The sequence below is a fragment of the Danio rerio genome, chromosome 2, assembly GCF_049306965.1.
Source record: "Danio rerio strain Tuebingen ecotype United States chromosome 2, GRCz12tu, whole genome shotgun sequence".
NCBI classification, from domain to species: domain Eukaryota; kingdom Metazoa; phylum Chordata; class Actinopteri; order Cypriniformes; family Danionidae; genus Danio; species Danio rerio.
Window position 1 is genome coordinate 53,746,996 of NC_133177.1, and position 23,551 is coordinate 53,770,546.

At 35.3% G+C, this 23,551-nt stretch overlaps 1 protein-coding gene across 1 annotated transcript; it reads left to right on the plus strand.

Annotated features, from left to right (window-relative positions):
- The first annotated feature begins 3,350 nt into the window (after positions 1 to 3,350).
- Positions 3,351 to 22,977, plus strand: viml (vimentin like). The gene is given in 9 exon segments (NM_200773.1): positions 3,351 to 3,901; positions 5,841 to 5,901; positions 11,160 to 11,255; positions 13,476 to 13,637; positions 16,141 to 16,266; positions 18,724 to 18,944; positions 20,796 to 20,839; positions 20,931 to 21,016; positions 22,667 to 22,977. Coding segments are annotated over 9 exon segments (1,344 nt in total). The 5' UTR covers positions 3,351 to 3,395; the 3' UTR covers positions 22,709 to 22,977.
- The last annotated feature ends 574 nt before the right edge of the window (positions 22,978 to 23,551 follow it).

A 23,551-nucleotide genomic window follows, 5' to 3' on the forward strand; every position in this document is an offset into this window, starting at 1 on the left:
CTTGAACCAGTGACCTTCTTGCTGTGAGGTGAACGTGCTACCCACTGCACCACCGCGTCACGTCACCTACAGTAATAACAAAATACACATTTACTCCCTAAAATTACACAGTTAGACATTTTGTTGCATTTTTGGGGTAGCTTACTGGCAGCACTGTTGCATCTGCCCTTTTACAGTAACTTACCTGTAAATGTGTTTTACACTAGGGTCCTACAATTTCATTTTAGAGTAAAATAGCCTTACCTCAACACGTTTTTATGGTAAAATTCCCTTTAACATATTTTAATTTTACTCTATGACAATTTTTACACTACTTTTACTGTAATTTACTGAAATTTTACGCTGGCAGTGCAAACCTTTTATTTTGAGTGTTTACTGTTGGATTTAATAAATTCCAAACAAGTGATCGTGTGCAACAGTATTTTAATTATTCATTGTTATTATATCCATTTTTAATGGTTTTCAAAAGTAATTTCATCCATCAATCCATTTTGAACACATTTTGTGATGTGTTAATTGATATTTTTTCCCTTAACTATCTCAGTTATGCTTACAGTTGAATACCGCAAATTCCTAATATGTAGTAAATTACTGTCAAAGTTCTGTCAAAATACTGTGCATATTATAGTAGTGAAGTGTTAAGAATGTATGTGGTATTTTACTGTGGGTTATTGCAGTAAATTACTGTAAAACTGTGGCAAAGTCTAACAGTGTAGGGTAATGGGGAAAACTGAACTCTCTCTTTATAAGGACATGTTTGTTTGAGTTTCCATGAAAATGAGACATGATGATCAGTGGTTCAAAATCACAAGAGGTAACACAAAAGAGCTTTTCAGCCATGTAGGCCAGAAGTTAAAAACCAAGGGCACAAAATACCAGCACAAAAACGTGTAAAATAAGTAATTTAATGTCAAAGTAGAATCACAAGACCTGTGAAAAAAACCTAGAGTGCTAACAGGCAAACTTGCGTCATGACCGGCAATATTGAATTAACTCTCCAAATGTATTTTGTATTCCAAAATAAGGTGAGTTTTTGCAAATCAAGGGTATTTTTCCCACTTAACTGCATGATTAATTTAGGATGACGTGGTTCTAAACAACTGCTGTGATCTCTCATCATTTGCAGCCTTGCAGCCTTATATTTGTTAAAAAATCTCTCACAAAAGCAGGACAAAGGTTCCTAAGACTCAAACTTTTCAAAATAGTAAATCGTGCACTTAACAACTAACAATAACATGAAATATTATCCTGGTAGCATCCAATGTAATAAGAAAAAGGTAAAAAAAGAAACTGCTCAGTTAAGTCATTATTTAAAGAGCAAAAACTAAACCAAAGCTAATGGGTGTTTCCCAGTGATAGCTTGCAGCTGGAAGGGCATCCGCTGTGTAAAACATACAATATGCTGGATAAGTTGGTGGTTCATTCTGCTGTGGCGACCCCTGATTAATAAAGAAACTAAGCCAGGGGGGGCTTGTTTTTTCCCCCCATAATAGTTGATAATTAACATTTGTAATAATAATTTTCAGAATCAGAAAACACAACAAATTCAGTAACAAAGTACACTGTAAAAATATCAGTAAATTAACGGTTTTCTATATTTTGTGATTTTGGGCTCTCTCCTGGGACAGCACGCCAAACAAGATATGTATTTAATATATTAAAAAAACATTTAAAAACCTGGTTCAAAGAGAATCAGACGTGTCATCATTCTGATTAAATTGAAACTAGCATGTTTCCTATTGTGGCCACCATCTTAATGATCTGTTGTTTAAATGTGTTTCAACTATTTTTTATCTCTATTACAAAATGTTGGTGTTTTAGCCTAATTTGTAAATATTCTCTTTTAACATCTATATGACAATGTCTATTTTAGTACTTTTTAAAAATGTTTGATAGATTGTATAATTTTTGTATTGTTTTTCTAGGTTGTTATGGGACAACAGATGAAAAATAGCCTTTGGGCTAATTCTGGTGCATTGGCAGAAATGCTAATTAATGTACACTGTCCCTGCCAAATAAACAAACAAATAAATAAATAAATAAATAAATAAAGTATAAATCATGAGCTAAGAGTGAACTCTTGAAAGGTCCAGAATTTGTCCCGCTCATTTGTCCTATTTTTATTGCAACGCCATCATAAATAGTAAAAATAACTAATCGAAAAAGACTTTATGACAAAGTGGGATCCTCTGTTGGCTGTTGCTTCGGTGTGACTTGTGACTAATCGGTTTTGCAACAAATGTTTTCAACCTCCAGCTGTGCAAGAAAACATACAATCTGACGTAAGATCAGTCATCTTTTGCTACTCTATTGTTTTTGAATAGAGAAAACACTGACAAGTAACTTTTATTCTAAATCTGGGACCTTATTCTTGAAACAAATAAATGACCAACTAAAAGGTGTGACGCACCAAAAGCGGCCCATATTAAAATGAATTTGAATACTACGTTGGCTATTGTTAGTATACATTAATTTTCAAATGTACTTTTTTTTAAAGAAAGGCTAGACAAATTGTGAAGGTCTACATTATTATTATTATTATTATTATTATTATTATTATTATTAATAGTATTATTATTATTATTCAAATGGCCAGTTGAATGTGCTGGCCAGCTTGTTATTTGTCTAATAAATAACAAGGCTACAATTTTTAATATATATATATATATATATATATATATATATATATATATATATATATATATATATATATATATATATATATATACATATATGTGTGTGTGTGTGTTTTTATAACGATACATGATGTAATACATTTGATTTTTAAAAATACGTTTTTTTCATGTTTCTTTATTCTGAATCTTCAGGAAACATTTTTGGTACATAAAAAAGGTGGCTATGGTTATGATGATCATCCGACAAGCTAATTCAGCTACAAATAGTAAACTTCACTAAAATGCGGTATTTAAATCTCATAATTAAATAGAAAATGAGGCTTAACTGCAGAAAGGTCCACTATTTAAGAAAAAAAGACCCACCCCTTTCACCAGGCTGGCTATGAGCCTGTCATAGCTTGATTCATGCCAACCCATTGCTACAAATTCACGTTATGTTTTTGTTGTTGTTGTTGTTGATGATGTGTTTCTTCATTTTCTCTGTATTTATATAATTGCACCATAACTATACATATGTTTCATCTTACTGTTCTTGTAAAAATTGACAATTTAAAAAAAATCCCTCAGTAGGCGGAGAAAAGTCAAATAACTCTGGAAACTCTCTCAGCCTGTTGAAACTCAATAGGCTTCTGTTAGCGTCACTCCCTTCACAACCCTTCAGTACGAGTTGCCTATATAAATGGTTGCCTGTTTCCCCATTTCAGACAGTATTGAGCAGACTAACCTCATCGCAGAGCTACAATAACCATAAACTCCATCATGTCTACCTCTTCATATAGAAAGAGATTCGGAGATGTGTCCCGGAGCAGCGCTTTATCCAGTCGCCAGACTTTCAGCTCCTCCGCGCGCACACGAGTGTCTTTTGGCGCGTCCTCGTCTCCGGTTATTTACGCGTCGAAAAGCGCCAAAGTCCGAAGTAGCGCTGCCATGCCACGACTTACATCCGAGACTTTGGATTTTAACCTCTCGGACGCTTTAAACACGGAATTCAAGGCGAATAGACTGAATGAAAAGGCGCAGATGCAGTCGCTGAATGACCGCTTCGCTAGTTACATCGAGAAGGTGCGCTTTCTGGAGCAGCAGAATAAGATCCTGAGCGCGGAGCTGGAGCAGCTGAGGGGTCAGAGGTCATCTCGCATCGCAGATCTCTATGAGGAGGAGATGCGGGATCTGAGGCGGCAGGTGGATCTGCTGACCACCGAGAAAACACGAGCTGAAGTGATGCGAGACAACCTGGCTGAAGATGTAGAGCGACTCAAAGAGAAGTATGATGACTACAAAACTCACAGCTAACTCACTTAAAGGGGTAGGGGAGAGCGGGGCACAAAGTAACACTTTTTGGTTTTGGTCAAGGGTTAGACAAACCATATATATATATATATATATATATATATATATATATATATATATATATATATATATATATATATATATATATATATATATATATATATATATATATATATATATATATATTTTTTTTTTTTTTTTTTTTACCAGTAACACACAAGCCTTAAATGAGCACTAAAATTATGATCGCCGGACCTGTGGTTTCTGTGCAATATTGCCAAAAGTGCAGGGAGTATAAATGTTACTATTTACCCCACCTGGGGTAAACAGACAGGGGACTAGTTGTAACACATACTTAAAAAGGCAGATTTGTTTACCTTTAGATAGTAGCTATATTTTCCCAGTACTTAACTCGATTTATTTTTTATTCTACATAGCAGAGTATTTATTTTTGTTTGTTGGTTAAACACATTTTAATTTATTTGCATTATTATTTATTTATCCATTATTATACAATGCATTTATTTGCATTATTAGCAATAAAATATTTTTTTTCTATTAAAAAATATTACTTATTAAAAAAACATTTTTATTAAAAAAGTTTACAACATTACAATCAAAGTTCAAATCATTATTTCGTTTGTTTAATTGGTGTCCAACAGTGTGTGGCTTAATTGTAACACCCTGTTACAACTAACCCTGTTGTGTCGTTTTTTCCTCAAAACTGGCTAGCAGTCAATGGCAAGCCGTTTTAGCTTGCCATAAGCAGTCACTGTGTGTTTTTTACATCTTTCATAATAGTTTAATCTTTTAGCCTAGAAGACGATAGCACAACAATATAAGGTTTTGCAATGGCGTGCCCGCCAGCCTCAGTCTTCACTTATAAACCTGTTATGATCTCCCAAAGAGATGCCATTCCCCCTGTTCTTCACTCACAAATGCTTACAACAGTTGTGATCATCCAAGGACACGACATCTGCCCCCCCCACTCACACATACAATTCTTTGTATATAATATAGTAAATAGACAAAGTGACCTCATCCATCAGAAACATTTTTTAGCACGTATTGACAGACTAGTGTTTAGGAAAGTGCTATGGTGGAGTTTTTAGGTTTGGAAAATATAAAATCAATTGTGCCTTTTACCTCAGGGGCTCATGGCCTTGCTATACCCCATGCAGAATGAAGACAAAACATATTTGGGAGCTTTGGGGTTGTCAAATCAATTGCTTCCTTTTATTTTGTGCGGTCCAATCCATGTCAAGTGTGTTTATTAGTGTTTAAACACATTTCAGGGACAGGATCATTGCTAAAGTATACATTCAAAGTATTTAACTGCTGTAAATTTAAATGCTGTAACTGACCAATTGGAATTGAATGTTCCAGAGTGCTGTGTAATCATTAGTCCAACCCAGGCTCATTCTGAAAACATAGTCCCGTTTCAAATACTTATTAGGATGGATAGTATGCAAATTAGGATAAAGCATGAGTGTTCTCTAGCAGTCTGCAAGAGCAACTCTGCTGGTGATCATAACGTAACATTAACCTAGTTAAGCCATTACATGTCACTTCAAGCTGAATACTAGCATCATATAAATAATAAAATATCTTGTAAAATAATATATGTACTGTCCTCATGGCAAAGATAAAGGAAATCAGTTATTAGAAATGAGTTTAAACTATTATATTTAGAAATGTGTTGAAAAAAATCTTCTCTCCGTTAAACGGATATTGTGGAAAAATATACAGGGGGGCTAATATTTTAGGAAGGCTAACAATTCTGACTTCAACTGTATAAGTGTATTTTGAAGCTATTTTGCATTGGAATAAGGATGCAAAATATAACATATGAAATCCAAAACTAATCTGCTAATCTGAAAAGTTTCCTTACGGATGGATTTCTGTTATTTCCAGACTGCAGGACGAGATGCTTCAGCGGGAAGATGCAGAGAACAGCATGAAGAGTTTCAGACAGGTAAAATGTTGCAGAGTTTAGTACTAATAATAAACAGAAGACATTTTAATTAGACGGTGGCATAATAAACAGCAGGAAGTTGCTTTGTGAGTTTTCACTGCTGTAAGTAGGTGTTATTATCACTTCTTCTATTAATGGAGAAATGCTTTCAGGGAAACTGTTATTCTTGTTGCGACATTTAACACTTGGGTGTAACAGGGTTTCATGATATAGATGCAAAGAATTGAGCAATACAGACATAGATGTATTGATAAGATTGTCTAAATCTGCATTTGGTGAAGCAGCACGTTGGCTCAGTGGGTAGCACTTTTGCCTTACAGCAAGAAAGTCACTGGTTCGCGTCCCGGTTGGGTCAGTTGGCATTTCTTTATGGACTGTGCATGTTCTCCCCATTAGATGTGTGTTTCCTCCGGATGCTTCGGTTTTCCCCACAGGTGTCAAACTCAGTTCCAAAAGGGCTGCAGCTCTGCACAGTTTAGTTCCAACCCAAATTAAACACACCTGATCAAACTAATTGAGTCCTTCAGGCTTGTTTGAAACCTATTGGTAAGTGTGTTGGAACAGGGTTGGAACTACCTGGCTTCGGCCCTCCAGGAATTGAGTTTGACACCCCTGCAGTAGGTGAATTGAATAAACTGAAATGGTCGTGGTGTAGAGTTTGTGTGTGTGTGAATGCGAGAGTGTATGGGTGTTTCCCAGTACTGGCTTACGGCTGGAAGGGCATCCACTGTGTAAAACATATGCTGGAATAGTTGGCGGTTCATTCCTCTGTGGCGACTTTTGATAAATCAGAGACTAAGCCGAAGGAAATACACACACACTCATTCATTTTCTTTTCGGTTTAGTGTCGCTATTAATCTGGGGTCACCACAGCAAAATGAACCGCCAATGTTTTACGCAGTGGATGCCCTTCCAGCTGCTACACACTCATACACTACGGCCTATTTAGTTTATTTAATTCATAGCGCATGTCTTTGGACTGTCTGGCAAACGTGGAGGAAACCCACGCCAACTAGAGGAGAACATACAAACTCCACTCAGAAACGCCAACTTGCCCAGCTGTGACTCAAAGCAGCAATCTTCTTGCTGTTAGACAACAGTGCTAACCACTGAGCCACCGTGCCACCACTTTTGGTTTTATAACAATTTTTAAAAGACAGAAATATTCAGTTAGTAAGAGTCTTAAAATATCTGAAAGAGTATTTTTAGTTGAAAATATGTAGACTGCAAACATTTTTTGTAAGAGGAGCATATAAAAGACGTCTTTCAAATGGTAAATTATGGTAAAAAAGTTATGAGATATATTGCATAATCTATACATATTCTTTCATCCAAATATCCTTAAATAAACAAAAGGGTTGTTATAACCAAAACTAATGTGCATTAATGCTGCTATAGTTCTCTGAACAAACAAATGGTGGTTCAAATAGCCGAAAGGTTATCATCACCCCTGTTTTTACTGCTATTAAAGGGATAGTTCACCCAAAAATGAAAATTCTGTCATCATTTGGTCATCCTTCTCTTGTTCTAAACCTGTTGGAGTTTTTCTTCTTATGAACACAAAAGAAGATATTTTAAAGAATGCTTAAAAACAGCAGCCATTGACTGAAGTTTTTGTTCCTACTATGGATGTCAATGACTGTTTTTCTCCAATATTCTTCAGAATGTCCTGTTTTGTGTTCAACAGAGGAAAGAAATTTCTAAAAGTTTACAAAGTTCACATGAGAGTGAAAAAATGGTGAGGAAAATTTCATTTTTTGGGTGAACTACCCCTTTAATTTGAGTGAAACTGTTATTTGTGTTGCAATATTTAACCGTTGGGTGTAGCAGGTTTTTATTATGCAGATGTAAAAGTTTGAGCAACATAGGCAGAGATGCATTGATAAGATTGTGTAAGCCGTTTCTAATGAAAAAGCCAAATTCACAGAAATTTTCAAGATTTTTACACATTACATCCCTCTTGAGTGATGGTAATCATACTTTTTTAAAAGAAAAAATGCTTTAGTCCAGCAAGGATGCAGTGAATGGGCAGTGAAAAGTGACAGCAAAGACATTTAAATGCTACAAAAGCTTTTTTATTAAAAAAATGTTATATGTTAAATGTTAATGAATATACAGTATATATATTCATTTCAATTAATTTCAATATTGAGTTTTGAACTCAGTGTTGAAGGCAATGAGTTAATGAAATACCTCATTACTTCAAATTAAATGGAGTAAGTTCACAGTACTCATATAGATTAGTTTTTTTTACTCAAATGGTTTGTAGCAATCAGTTTCCTCTAACAGTTTGAGTAGCCTTAACTTATTAGTTTGTATAGTACTCAGTTGGTTTGAGTTCTTCTCATTTATCGAGTTTTACTGTACATAAATTGAGTTTATTTATTTATTTTTTATTATGTTTTTTAAATTGACGTGTACACTGTAAAACCCCATAAGTTAAGCTAACTCTAACTGTTTGAGGAAACCAATTACCAGCAAACCATTTAAGCTTTGAAACCAATGTATTATACATTATTTGTTTTGATATCCTCAAACATTTAGAGTAGTTCAGTTAATAAAACAAATTAAGTCCAAATAACTTCATAGCTACTCACATGGTTTGGTATTGCTTCTAGCATTAGAGCAAAGTAAACACAAAAAAACAGTATTAATTAATTTCTATCTCATTCTGGGGTGCGTTTCCCAAACAACGATGTAACTGAACTATCATAGTACGATGCATCGTTTGGGAAAAGAACTATGTAGTAACGAGTCTTTGCCCAAACCCCTAGTTTCTCTGTCTCAGATCCATCACTTGAACCACGTTAGTTATAATGTAAAACGCCCATAATGATGCCCTAAACTGGGTGCAGTAACAACTTCTTTAGAGAAAACCCCATAATTTCTTTGTGCAAATTATATTGTTTTACACGCACACGCATTTAAAATAAAATCCAATATTAGATTTGGTAAAAACATGCACTCGCTTTCCATATTGACTGAAAAATATGTAAATGGCATATAGGGCCTATGTTTGCTTTACTAATATTTTTGAGAAGTTGAACATTATAATATTCTATTTTAAAACATATCACTTACAAAAGCTAACATGTATTCTAATATCATATATAAATCATATAAATAAATAAATAATGAGGCCATTTATTAAGAAATGAAATGTAATATTTATTATTTGATAGAAATGAAAAAAACATACTTTAATAATATTATTAATAATATTAATGATGATGATGATAATAATAATAATAATAATAATAATAATTATTAAATTGGATGTTGTTTATTTATTTAAAATTTTTTTGAAAAGTCTACTTTTACAGTTTGAGACATGTAAACCACTGCAGAAATGTTCTAACCAGCATGCCCATATCAAATACAGTACAGATGCTTAATGAATAACCCACTATAAATTAAAAGAATTAACGTTTGCTTTTTGTTTTTTAACAAGCTTTTGGAGACGTAACATAAATTCCGCTTTTAAATAATAGGTCACCTATAGCATGAGGCTGTGTTCAAAATGACATCAATGTTTTCAAAGTGCACTGCGAAGGGAGCACAATTGTAAACATGAACATCGCTAAAACTGAACTGTAAAAATAGTTTAGAAGCAAATTACACCTAAGAGAGATGAACTTAATGCTTTTGTATTTTTAATAACTCCAACTTTGAATGTTAGAATGTTCTAAATCAGTGGTCACCAAACTTGTTCCTGGAGGGCCGGTGTCCTGCAGGTTTTAGCTCCTGCCCTAATCAAACACACCTGAACAAGCTAATTAAGGCCTGCGTCCAAACCGCCTACTACTCAGTAGGTACTGCATTTGAATTTAAACGTACTACTCGGCCGTTAGAAAAGTACGTATTATACAGTATGAACGTGAAAAGTATGAATGGAATTCGGACGTACTACATCCGCCATTTTGTCATAGTCACGTGACCTACCTGCGTCAATTGCGTCGCTTTACTCCCATTCATGAATTTGCTCGGGGGGCATCATGGGATAGCGCAGCATGCATGGGATGCGCACTCTAGAATCTCGACGGAAGTAGTAAGTCATCAGGTTACTTCTCGCATACTGATTTTTGAATTCTATGAATTCGAATATACTACTCGGCTCGCATACTGATTTTAGCGTACTATATAGTATGGAAGTATGCAGTTTCGGACGCAGCCAAGCTCTTACTTGGTATACTTGAATCATCCAGGCAGGTGTGTTGAAGCAAGTTGGATCTAAACCCTGCAGGGACACCAGCCCTCCAGGACCGAGATTGGTGACCCCTGTTCTAAATGAATAGGGCATAGGGAGGACAAGTGGGAATAGAACATAGCCAGGAACTATTTCTAATGACAGCTCCAGAGCTGTAGTTGCGAGTCCTCAAGTTTGCGAGGAAGTTTGCAAATGTTAGTTGGAGCGAAGGATTTGGGAAACAGCAAATTAACAAACTATATTTGTAATGATGGAACTTGCAACCTTAGTTGGCTAACCATGGTTTTGGGAAACGCACATCTGTGTGAGTTCTGCTTAATGTAACTGGTTTATGAGTTACCATAACTCTTTTTCATTAAGTCAAAGTAACTTTTAAACAATATACATATGTTAAACCAACTTATTTGATTTAGGGGTTTCCACTGTTAGATTTTACAGTGTACTAATAGTGCACTTAATTTTTTTTCCCTGTAAGAGGAGCATTTAAGAGACTTATTTCAAATGGTTTATATTACTGTTTTTATCCTGCTCTACACAAAATCTTTTATTCAAATGTCCTAAAACTACCACAAGGGGTGCTATATATGACCAAAACGAATGTTTATTATTGCTGCTATAATTTTCCGTGTAATATAAAAAGCAAACACAGTGCTGGTTTAATGTGAGGTTCTAGTTTGGTCTGTCTGAATGTCCTTGTTTCTCTATTAAGCGCTGGTAAATCTCCATCTCTGCTGATTTAGACCCTGACAAAGCAGACTGTTGTAACTGAACTGACTGCCAAGAACAGGAATGTCTGGATGCGAGTGTGTGTGTGTGTGTGAGAGAGCATGTGTCAAGCATTAAAACAGTGTGAGTGTTAAAGCCCTGTTTATTCATGGTTTTAATGCGGGATATGTTGGTCCAGTCAGCAGACATTCGAATGGTGCCACGCAGACTGGAGGGTATTGTACCCCGTCCCAGAGACTCATTAAAAACACAAAGATCTCTTCACGCTGTGCATCTCTTCTCAATACAGTGGCTCTGTTTCATTAATGTTGTTGCTGCTGCGCAGGACGTGGACAATGCGGCTCTTGCTCGAGTGGATCTGGAGAGGAAAGTGGAGTCTCTTCAGGACGAACTGGCCTTCCTGAAAAACCTCCATGATGAGGTCAGATATGATGTCATAGTTTTTAATTCTTCAAAATAAGGCTCACATATTCTCGATTAGTGATTGATAGACTGATTACCAACCATTTTAAACATTTTAAGGCCCTTAACTAAGTTTTAAAACTTAACCTTTGTGCACTGTTTAAATGTAGTGAAGTTTATTCATAAACTAATTTCGAGAGGATCACGTGATTATGATTGAACACGGCTGGTTCTGCATTAGCATGTATGATCCACCAATCAGGCCATTCCTAACCCACTATAAAGAGCCAGGGTTTTTTCACTACAGTCATCTTCGATTTGAAGAATCCCCCCTTCCACCCCTACCTCTTCACCTTTTCCTCCATAGGGCGGCACGGTGGCCCAGTGACTAGCACTTTCTTTCTTCTGTTAAAGGTGCAGTAGGTGATCTGCCAAAATGTTAACCGCTTAGCATATTATCTTTGGACGGCGGGGAAGGACTGTGATTCAAAGCCACACCCCCTGAAATCGCGAGCGTGTGCACTGCGTCACAACAGCAGACAGACAACCCTAGTTCACGTCATTCACCAGTTAGTTAGTGTTTAGCCAGCGTCGTGCAGGAATTACATTTATTACTTAGCCATACTTACATGCTATTGCAGAGCAAATATTCAGAGTAGCATGGTAAACAGTATAGGAAGGCTGTCATTGTTCAAAAATGACCCAATGTGAATATAAAAGCAACTTCAGCTCAGTAAAGCAGGTTAGGTGGAATAGCGCTATTTGCTGATGTATGAAATCTAAATTATCAATGCTGTGAAACGACCTTATAATACTGAAAATAATCACATCAATCTTTCACCGGGAGATTTCAGTGGCTGAACAACTTGGCTGTGCATAAGTCATTCATAACAGAACACAATCTGACATAAGCTTAGCCTGACTTAAATAGTTTTAAAACAGAACATTACCTGTTTAACAGTAATACTTTAGCCATGGTCTCGTCCTTCCTCCAGCATGCTAAAGTAACTCCATTATTGATTCAGGTTTTTAAAAGTTTCAATTCAGCATTTGATTTCTCCCGGTCTGTCTCGTGACCGTGCGGCCGCTTATGCAGACGGGCACGTGCGAATGGCGGATCTGCGTGAACAGATGCGCAGAAGTCCGAATCTGCATTTGCTGACAGACAGATTGGGCTACTTATCGGAATTATGGGAGATGTCGGTCCGACTCTATTTAATTGGATGTACATTTTTTTAGTTTTATGCCTTACCCAGAATATAAAAATACATATAAACACATTTAGATCATTTACTGTAATCATTACTATTGGACTGGGAAGAGACTTTCAACCAGCACAACAAAAAAATGCTTCTGAAGACAATCACCTACTGCACCTTTAAATGCAAAGGACAATGCACTGAAGAATTAAAAAAAAAAAAAAACAGCCATTGACCTCCATTTTTTTTTTGTGTGTGAGGAAATTCTTATTTTTGTGTCAACTGTCGCTTTAATATCACTGAGATCGGTTGTAGTTTTTTAAAAATAGTCCATCACTAAATAATTGTCAATTATTTTTAAATTTCTTATTTAGCTTTTTTTTTACTTTAAAAATAAACAAATATTTGGCATCTAAAAAGAAACAGGCTTATATTATACCAACAACACCCTAAAAACAACGATATGTTAATATAGTTATAATAATACAAAACACTGACTCGCAGTACCAATTTTCTGACTTGTTAGCATAATAAAATAAGAAACAAGAAACAAGAAAAAAACACTTCAGTGGCGCAGTGGGTAGCGCTGCTGCCTCACTGCAAGAAGGCCGCTGGTTCAAGCCTTGGCTGGGTCAGTTGGCATTTCTGTGTTGAGTTTGCATGTTCTCAACTCTTTTTTGCATTTTTTGAGCGAGATGCTAATGATCTAATTCGATTCAATGATCTATGCTAAGCTAAGCTAAACATGCTCTCGTAGGACCTGCAGGTTAGCTGAATGGTATCAAAACTGTTTAACTCTAGGTGACTTGTAAAATGAGCCTATTTCCAAAAAACATAGAATGTTTCTTTAAGGGCATCCTGTACATGCAAGATTGCAAACACTCTATGCGATTCCACATGTGTTTTCCAATAATCATCATCTCATATGAATTAGCAATCAAGACAATATTATATAAAACACCTATACCTTACAGACTAAGGCACTGGCAAAACGACTGTGATAAAGGAAAAAAAAAATGTGTGTGTGTTTGTTTGTGCAGGAGCTGGCAGAGCTGCAGACTCAGATTCAGGGCCAGCAGGTGCAGGTGGAGATGGACATGGCTAAACCTGATCTGACAGCCGCTCTCAGAGACGTCAGACTGCAGTATGAAAACCTGGCAAGCAAAAACATACAGGAGTCAGAGGACTGGTACAAATCCAAGGTGTTTAACATCCGAAATCAACATCCAGATGACTTTTTAAAGCATCCAGATGAGTTTCTGCTGCTCTTATTGAAGTTTGTTTCCCCCTCAGATTTAAAAAAAAAAAGGAAAATAATAAAATAATCTTATTTCAAATCAAAACAATAATAAAAACCATAATAAATAGGAATGCACCGTTCACGATAATTGGATCACATATCGGTTCAGTACTGCATATTTTTGCCGGCCAGCTGGTACCAATCTAAATTTGATCTTGTGTGTGCGCTATATACTGTTTATAAGCCAACTAAGCTATGAAGGTAGCCCATTATAAGACACTAGAAAGTTTTCATAGGCCTACTATATCCCAAATGTTCTGAAGCCATTCTACAGTTTAATGTAAAGCACAGATGAATATTCACGTAGTTAAATCAATGTTCACTTCAGTTCGTTCCTCTGCCCCGCCAGTCAATCATTCTTCATTCATTAACTAATCGAACTGCGTGTCGCATTCATGACAACATGAAAAACTTTCTCCAAGACTTTTTGTTCCTGTTAGTTTAAATAATTAGTGGAGAAATGCATTTAGTTTTGCATTAAATAGGATCATTTTGACCTGCAACAAGGAGTTCATTGCTGTTTCCAAGTCATGTTTGGCTGTGTCTGTTAGATTAGCAGATCGCATTCGCAACACTGGAGTAGAGAGGGTTATTACCTGCTCTTCACACACAAAGTAGCCCTACCTGAAATGTTAAATTAGAAAAGGCTCAATAATACATTGGACAGATACTAAATGCACTGATTTCCTCTCTTTGTGCTGCTCAGTTTTGAAAGGGTCTGCAGTAACAGGAGAGCTGCGCACTGTACCTCAGTGATACATCAAGTGCTTCATCCATGCAGACACGATGTGCGCCGCCCGCTTTGTAAGACGGAGAATACTTTAAGTGCTGCAAATAGTTTGTAAAGCCTGGCTCATTGTGGTCAAAGTAGTTGATTAAATTAATAAAAGCGAAACTGACGGCGCAATATGGATTGTCATTTATTCATTCATTTGCTTAGTCCCTTTATTAATCCAGGGTCACCACAGCGGAATGAACCACCAACTTATCCAGCAAGTTTTTTTTTTACTCAGCAGATGCCCTTCCTGGAAACATCCACACACACATACTCATACACTATGGACAATTTAGCCTACCCAATTCACCTGTACCACATGTCGTTGGACTGTGGGGAAAACCGGAGCACCCAGAGGAAACCCACATGAAGGCAGGGAGAACATGCAAACTCCACACAGAAACACCAACTGAGCCGAGGTTCGAACCAGCGACCTTCTTGCTGTGAGCACTACCTACTGCGCCACTGCCTCGCCCAATATGGATTGTCAATAACAGAAATTTTGTTTATATCAACATTTTATTTAACAGACCAGTGTGTGTTTTGGAGCTGAAGTATACAATCAGACCTTGTTTTGAACTTTCTCCATCTCACTCACAGCAAGATTTGATGAGGGATTATTAAGTAAAATTGGGCTCACTCAGTTTAGTCTGCGTCAAACCTGCAGGAAAATATCAGGCTTTGCCTTAAGGCTGTTTATCTTACCAACGATTAGAGTCAATAGTTGTAGCCTATTGCAGGTTTCAAAGAACAATCCTAATATTAAAAAAGGAAACACAAGCTGGACCACAACAGATCAATGGCATCACGAATGCTTAAATATTGTAGCCTAGTTTACAGCAAGCATCATGTTTTTAGTTAGATTGTGGCGTCTGTCATGTACCGCAGGCCTATAGGTCTGTTTTACTGAAGAAGATATATTTGAGTTTAGCACCAGAACTATAGAAACCGTATTATGCCTAGGGAAAAAAGGCACAGTATCTGGATCGGATCTATATCGGTCATACTTAGATTTTTAGTATCGAGATCAGATCGGTTCCAAAAAATGGTATCGGTGCATCCTGTTACGTTTAAATAAGGGTCAGAGAGGATCCAAATGCAAGTGTCAATGTTTATTAGTCTCTGTCAAATAAATCAAATAAGAAAAGTGCCAGGCTAGAGGGACGCAGAACACAGGGCAGGAACAGAACAGGAAAACCGGATCCAGATATTCTCCTCAGGGGCCTGAGCGAAGACAGCGCACACACACATGAGCGAGTGTAACGAACTGACACAGAAACACAAAAGCGTCGCCCAGATATAGGCACCATGATGAGCCTCAGTTGGCGAACTAATCAGACCAGCTGAGTGTCGTCATAGCACGTGAGCATAACAAATCCACATGGACAACCAAAACAAAACAAACCCACGTGATCAAACATACTCTCCGGAGAAGCGCACAAACCTGCAACCGTGACACATCCCTAATAATCACATTACCGCCTATCACCACATGTATCATTGTCTTTTTCATTCTCTGATAGAAACAGTTTTTCATATGGTTTTATAGTGATTCCTCCTTTTATTTGAATGTAGTTTTTGCACAACTTCTGCTGACCAGCTTCACTAACGTGTCTTGTTTCACTGTCAGTTTGCAGACCTGACCGAAGCTGCTAACAGAAATAATGAAGCTCTGCGACTGGCCAAGCAGGAGACCAATGAGTACCGGCGTCAGGTGCAGGCGATCACCTGTGAACTGGACGCTCTCAGAGGAACAGTACGAATCTCACTTTCACATCGACATGCCATCTATAGCAAATATTTTAGAATACACAAGAAGTGTAACTCGTATAGTTTCGAACGGGGAAAAGTATAACAGTCATATGGCTAATGAAGCCCCGCCATATAGTACATTAGCCAGTCAGAGATCACTATAGACCAGGGGCCTCATGTATCAACGCTGCGTACGCACGAAAACTTTGCGTACGCCAGGTTTCACGCTCAGAATCGCTCACGTTTGGATTTACTAATAATGAACTGAACATGGGAATGTGCGCAGCTTCACGGCAGCTTTCTGGCTGGCGTACGCACATTTTTTGTGCGTGTCTGTTTTATTTCCATTGGCGACTCCTAGAGGCAGTTGTGTTAAATTCCTCTCTACAAAGTGTCTTTGAGCCTTGCAATGGCAGCTGTATGAGACGGGTTCATCTAGCAGGTATATAAGGTTTCCATACCATACAGTTGACCAGCTAAACATTAAAGCACAATTTGCAGCAGTCGCCTGTTTTCCTGATGTAATCTGAGCGATCTACCGCACGCACATTGCTATAAAGACACTATCTGAAGATGAATTTGCATACGTGAATCAGAAACATTTCCATTCAATAAATGTGCAAATAAAATATGATGCACAAACTTATTGATGATTCCTAGTTGTCTTTCTCGTGATAAATAGTGGGCAAAATCTGATATGTAGCGGGGGAAAAAAGAAGAAAGAGTTCATCAGACGCTGGATTCGAGCCGAGTTCATGCTCGAACGTGTCAATACATGATCACATGCGTCCTACGAGCTGGGCCACTGAGACTGTTAAGGGTGCTGCAACATTTTACAGATATAAACCACATTATTTCTTTTTTTAATGCATTCAGTGCGATGTTCAGACCCAACTGTGTTAACCGCATCAGCTAAACTCTCCCACTCTATTTTTTTCTTTTGTTGTTAATTCCGGAGAACAAACTTGGAAATAACACCGCTTTTCTCCGGTCTACCTCCGAAAGCAGCACCTCCAATTCACATTCTGTTCAAAGTTTCTCTTTTTGCTTGATTTTGCAATTGCTTTTTCGTTGGGTTTTTCCATTAGCATAGTCATTAGCATATTCATACGGGGTAGGAGGCAGGGAGGGGTTTTGTGCTCGTGCATGTTTTGCTCAGTTTCACGTTCATTCAGATGTACAAAAGAATATGCGTGAGATTCGGCGTACGCAGTGTTTCATACATCTGAATTTTTTTCTGCGTACGCACATTTACAGCTTTGTGCGTACGCAATGTTTTAGTAAGATTTCCACGCAAGTCTTCGTACATGAGGCCTCAGGGGTGGCCAACCCTGTTCCTGGAGAGCCACCTTCCTGCAGATTTCTGTTGCAACCCATATCAAATATGCCTGCCTGTAATTATCATGTGGTGTTCAGTTCCTAATTAATTGGTTCAGGTGTGTTTGATATGGGTAGCAACAGAAATCTGCAGAAAGGTGGCTCTGCAGGAACAGGGTTGGCCACCCCTGCTATAGACTGACGATTGTCTGCAGGAGGGGCTCAGACCAGATTACAAGAGTTTCAGCAGATGTATGCCGAGTTCAGACTGCATGATTTTCAAAGTAGTCACGAATGTTTTCACACTGCATGACTATCTGGGCTAGCGTTTTGTCGCTGCTTTGTTTTTACTGCAAGATGGATTGGCGACAGGGGCTTTCATACTGCATGACTTTATGATAAGAAGAATCGCAGACAACTTTGTCTGCTACTTCTCACAACCAAAAACACGTAGTATATCTTTTGTTATTAACACATAACGAGAAAGAAGCCTTTAATGGGGTAGAAAATCTACATGTTTGCTCACCTGGGTTTGAAGAGAATTAGTAATTTATCCTCAACTTTTTTCTATTTTGACGCTGTTGTGGTATTGCTCAGATGACATGTCAAACAGACACAGGTTTAGTTCAGTTTGGTCTAAATTTTACATCTGAAAGTTCGAGCACTGCAGAGCAAGTCCACCGAAGCGGAGCTCTACGAGTCCCGATCGAAGCAAGCCAGTGGTGACTGGAGAGAAAAAAAAACTTCACTAATTGACGAAGTGAAGGGAAAAAACTATCTAGAGAGTAACTAGGCTCTGTAGTAAATCTAATAATGAGTCTGATCAAAAGAGATCTTGAGAAGAATGAAACTGTGTGAATGGATCTGGATAGCGGGAGACAGAAGCAAGCAGTCTCAATTCAGCCAGAAAACATTTAGAAACAGATATTTCATTTTAAGTCAATTTGTATTACTAAAACCAAAATAAAAAAATAATAATGACATAAAAAACAATTAAAGCACTTAAAATTACTGAAGTTTTAGAAATAAACAAACAATCAAAAAGTGATTTATAAAAAACTCAAATGTTCTCTATGTGTCAAAGAACCTCAATATGTCAAGACATCCACAGTCCACAATTGTGTTGTTAATGTGAATCCTGCAGAACGAGTCTCTAGAGCGTCAGATGCGGGAGATGGAGGAGAACTTCGGCATGGAGTCATCTGGTTTTCAGGACACCATCAGCCGGCTGGAGGAGGACATTGGCAACATGAAGGACGAGATGGCGAGACACCTGCGTGAATACCAGGACCTGCTCAACGTCAAGATGGCGCTAGACATCGAGATCGCAACCTACAGAAAACTGCTGGAGGGAGAGGAGAGCAGGTCCACATGCACACTATTACACTGATGGAGTTCACGCAAAAAAATGATTTACCATTTATTCTAACTTGTCTTCAAAATGTCAAAATGTCTTGTGAAATCGGAATTCTTGTGAAATCGGAACTTTAAATCTCTGAATTCTGACTTCATATCTCAGAATTCTGACTTTAAATCTCTGAATTCTGACTTTAAATCTCAGAATTCTGACTTTAAATCTCTGAATTCTGACTTTATATCTCTGAATTCTGACTTTAGATCTCAGAATTGCGACTTTATATCCCAGAATTGTTACTTTATATCTTTAAATTTTGACTTTATATCTTTGTATTCTGACTTTATATCTCAGAATTGCGACTTTATATATTAGAATTCTGACTTTAGATCTCAGAATTCTGACTTTATATCTCAGAATTGTTACTTTATATCTCTAAATTTTGACTTTATATCTTTGTATTCTGACTTTATATCTCAGAATTGCGACTATATCTCAGAATTCAGACTTTATATCTTAGAATTTAGAATTTATATATCAGAAATCTGACTTTATATCTCAGAATTTTGACTTTATATCTCTGAATTCTTTCTTTATATCTCTCAATTCTGACTTTATAGCTCAGAATTGCAACTTTATATCAGAATTTTGACTATATCTCAGAATTCTGACTTTATATCTCAGAATTGTTACTTTATATCTCTAAATTTTTACTTATATCTCTGAATTCTGACTTTAAATCTCTTAATTCTGACTTTATATCTCAGAATTTTGAATTTATATCTCTGAATTCTGACTTTATATCTCTGAATTCTGACTTTATATCTCTGAATTCTGACTTTATATCTCAGAATTGTTACTTTATATCTCTAAATTTTTACTTTATATCTTTGTATTCTGACTTTATATCTCAGAATTCTGACTTTATATCTCAGAATTTTGAATTTATATCTCTGAATTCTGACTTTATATCTCTGAATTCTGACTTTATATCTCAGAATTTTGAATTTATATCTCTGAATTCTGACTTTATATCTCTGAATTCTGACTTTATATCTCAGAATTGTTACTTTATATCTCTAAATTTTTACTTTATATCTTTGTATTCTGACTTTATATCTTTGTATTCTGACTTTATATCTCAGAATTTTGAATTTATATCTCTGAATTCTGACTTTATATCTCAGAATTTTGAATTTATATCTCTGAATTCTGACTTTATATCTCAGAATTTTGAATTTATATCTCTGAATTCTGACTTTATATCTCTGAATTCTGACTTTATATCTCAGAATTGTTACTTTATATCTCTAAATTTTTACTTTATATCTTTGTATTCTGACTTTATATCTCAGAATTCTGACTTTATATCTCAGAATTTTGAATTTATATCTCTGAATTCTGACTTTATATCTCAGAATTGCGACTTTATATCTGAATTTTATATTATATCTCAGAATTCTGACTTTGCATCTGAGAAATCTGACTTTATATCTCTGAATACTGACTTTATAATTTGGAATTGCAACTTTATAACTCAGAAATCTGACTTTATCTCTCCAAATTCTGAATTCATATCTTAGAATTCTGACTTTATATTTCTGAATTCTGACTTTACAACTGGGAATTCTGACTTTATTGCTCAGAATTGCGACTTTATGTCTAAGAATTCTTTTAATTAGAGGCAGGAACAAAATTTGTGATTCATAATTTAATCAAATGAGGTTAAGTACTGGGTGAGGAAATAAAGCTATACATCTGTTGTGTCCTGCCTTCAAGAGATATTTGTTTTTTTTTTCTGGGTTGAAACACATTGCAAAAACAAATAATAATTCTCATTTTTTTTATTGTCTTGGGTGTAGAATTGCTGCTCCTCTTCCAAACTTCTCCTCCTTTAATCTGAGAGGTAAATCAACACATCATAATGAAATATAAAAATGTGCTTGTACTGTTAATTGAAAGATTCTTGTGATAATTTTATTTTATTTTTCTTACAGAAACAATGCTCGAGTCCAAGCTTGTTCCTGAAAACACATTTACTAAGAAAGTTCTTATTAAAACCATTGAGACCAGAGATGGCCAGGTATGTGCTTAAATTAATGTTTCATTGAATTTTCATCTTGCTTAAGTACATTATTTTTATCATTTTGGTAGGAGATGAGGAATAACTCAATAAATAATAACTTATTACTAGTAATTAATAAAATTAAACGGTTACTAGTCTTGCTTTAAATTGTGTGTGTATAGTATTTATGTATTATTATTATTTATATATTATTTATTACTCATGAATAAACAATATGTATGTATATATACATATATATATATATATATATATATATATATATATATATATATATATATATATATATATATATATATATATATATATATATATATATATATATATATATTTACATATTGTTTATTCAAACAATATTTTACCTCCTCCCTAAATAAATAAATAAATTGTAATGTTTATATAATTATTAAATGTTAATGTACTAAATAAATTTTCTTTTGATTATGTATTTAAATATGTGTAATGTAACAGTTTATTATAGAAAATGCAGTATTTACAGTATTTAAAAATTATTTTTTGTTTTATAGTTTTAATAAGAAACATTTTATATATATATATAACGTGTGTATACAGTATAAATAAATAAATAAATAAATAATGTGTGTTTACAGTATGTATCTCCCCCAAATAAATAAATAGTAATATTGATATAACTATTAAATGTTAATGGTACTAAATATGCTTCTGATTATGTATTTAAATATGTGTTAAGTAACATTTTAGTATAGAAAATACTATATAAAATACATTTTAAAATAATGATTTAATAAATGTAAATATTACAAAAATTTTAGAGGATGGATAATATTTTTGCCATATATATATATATATATATATATATATATATATATATATATATATATATATATACATTTTCATAAACATCTTTTTCATTTCATTCATTCATTTTCTTTTCGTCTTTCGCCCGTTTATTAATCCGGGGTCGCCACAGCGGAATGAACTGCCAACTTATCCAGCACATGTTTTTACGCAGCGATGTCCTTCTAGCTGCAACCCATCTCTGGGAAACATCCATACACACTCATTCACAGTCATTCACTACGGACAATTTAGCCCACCCAATTCACCTGTACCTCATGTCTTTGGACTGTGGGGGAACAGTAATGATTTCTGTAAATGTCAAAACATGAATGCCATAATTGTATCTTTGATGATGAATTGCTAACAAATATTAATAGACAGCAGAAATCGTATTATTTGTTTAATTCTTTGCATTTTCTAAGTACTAATTATATTGCATTACATATATATATATAATTAAAAAAGATGTAGGAGATACAGTGGTGCAGTAGGTAGTGCTGTCGCCTTACAACAAGAAGGTCGCTGGTTCGAACCTCGGCTGGGTCAGTTGGCGTTTATGTGTGAAGTTTGCATGTTCTCCCTGCATTTGCATGGGTTTCCTCCGGGTGCTCTGGGATTTCTCTAGTCTTACAATTTGTGAAAAATCAAGCAAACTGAATAATGATCAATTAAAATATTTTATATTCTTAAATATTTTGTCAACAACTCAACAAAATCACATTTTTAAAATGCTCCATTTTACAGTATTATGTTATGTGAATGAATTTAATCTAATCTCAGAGCCAGTTTGTTTTATTCTGATCGTTTTCTCCTCTTCTCTTTATTGAGGTGATCAATGAGTCGACGCAGAACCACGATGATCTGGAGTGATGAAGCTGTAAATCTCTTTGAATCCTGAATCTCAGCTCAGTCTGATGGGAAAACACAGTGTCCTGCTTCTGAGTGCCTTTACCTGCTGTAAGATGTGTAATAAGGAAACAAGAACTTTAGCAAACTGTGAATCTTTTTACTGTCTCTCAACATGCATTCACTTTCCACATACTGTAGCATTTCTGAGCCAACATAATGCAGTCTGAGCAAAATGCTTGATTAAAAACAGTCATAGAAGAGTTTGCATTTCTAATAAACCTTCATTTGCTGAATATTAATGGAGTTTGTTTTTAAAGCAGCTTCACTGGAATACAAAAGGAAATCATAGTAAATCAATTAAAAAGTCACTCTAGGTTTTTTTCTGTTCAGCTGTTCTGAATAATCTCTCATGCATGTGGATTATATTTTGGTTACCTAAAAACAATTACAGCAACAATAATAAAAGCAAACTATCAAGTAAAAAAATAAACAAAATCAAAATCATAAACTGTAGAGGCATATTTAAGAACAAAGTCCAAACTGACCAAGCTGATTTCTGTTGGACATTTATTTTATATTATTTTATTTTATTTTATTATCATCATTATTATTATTTTAATATTTTTTACATGTTTTTATTTAAATAAAATTTTATTTTATTTCTTCTTTATTATTATTTTTTTAACGTTCAACTTATATTATTACATTTTTTAATTTAATGTAATTCAATTTAAATAAACTTATTATTTCATTAAATGTTATAAAATTTTATTTTATTAAATTTCATTTTATTTTTACAAAAAACTCCAAACAATTTGCTTTAGATTGTTCGGGGTTTATGAGCACACAAAATAAATGAATTAA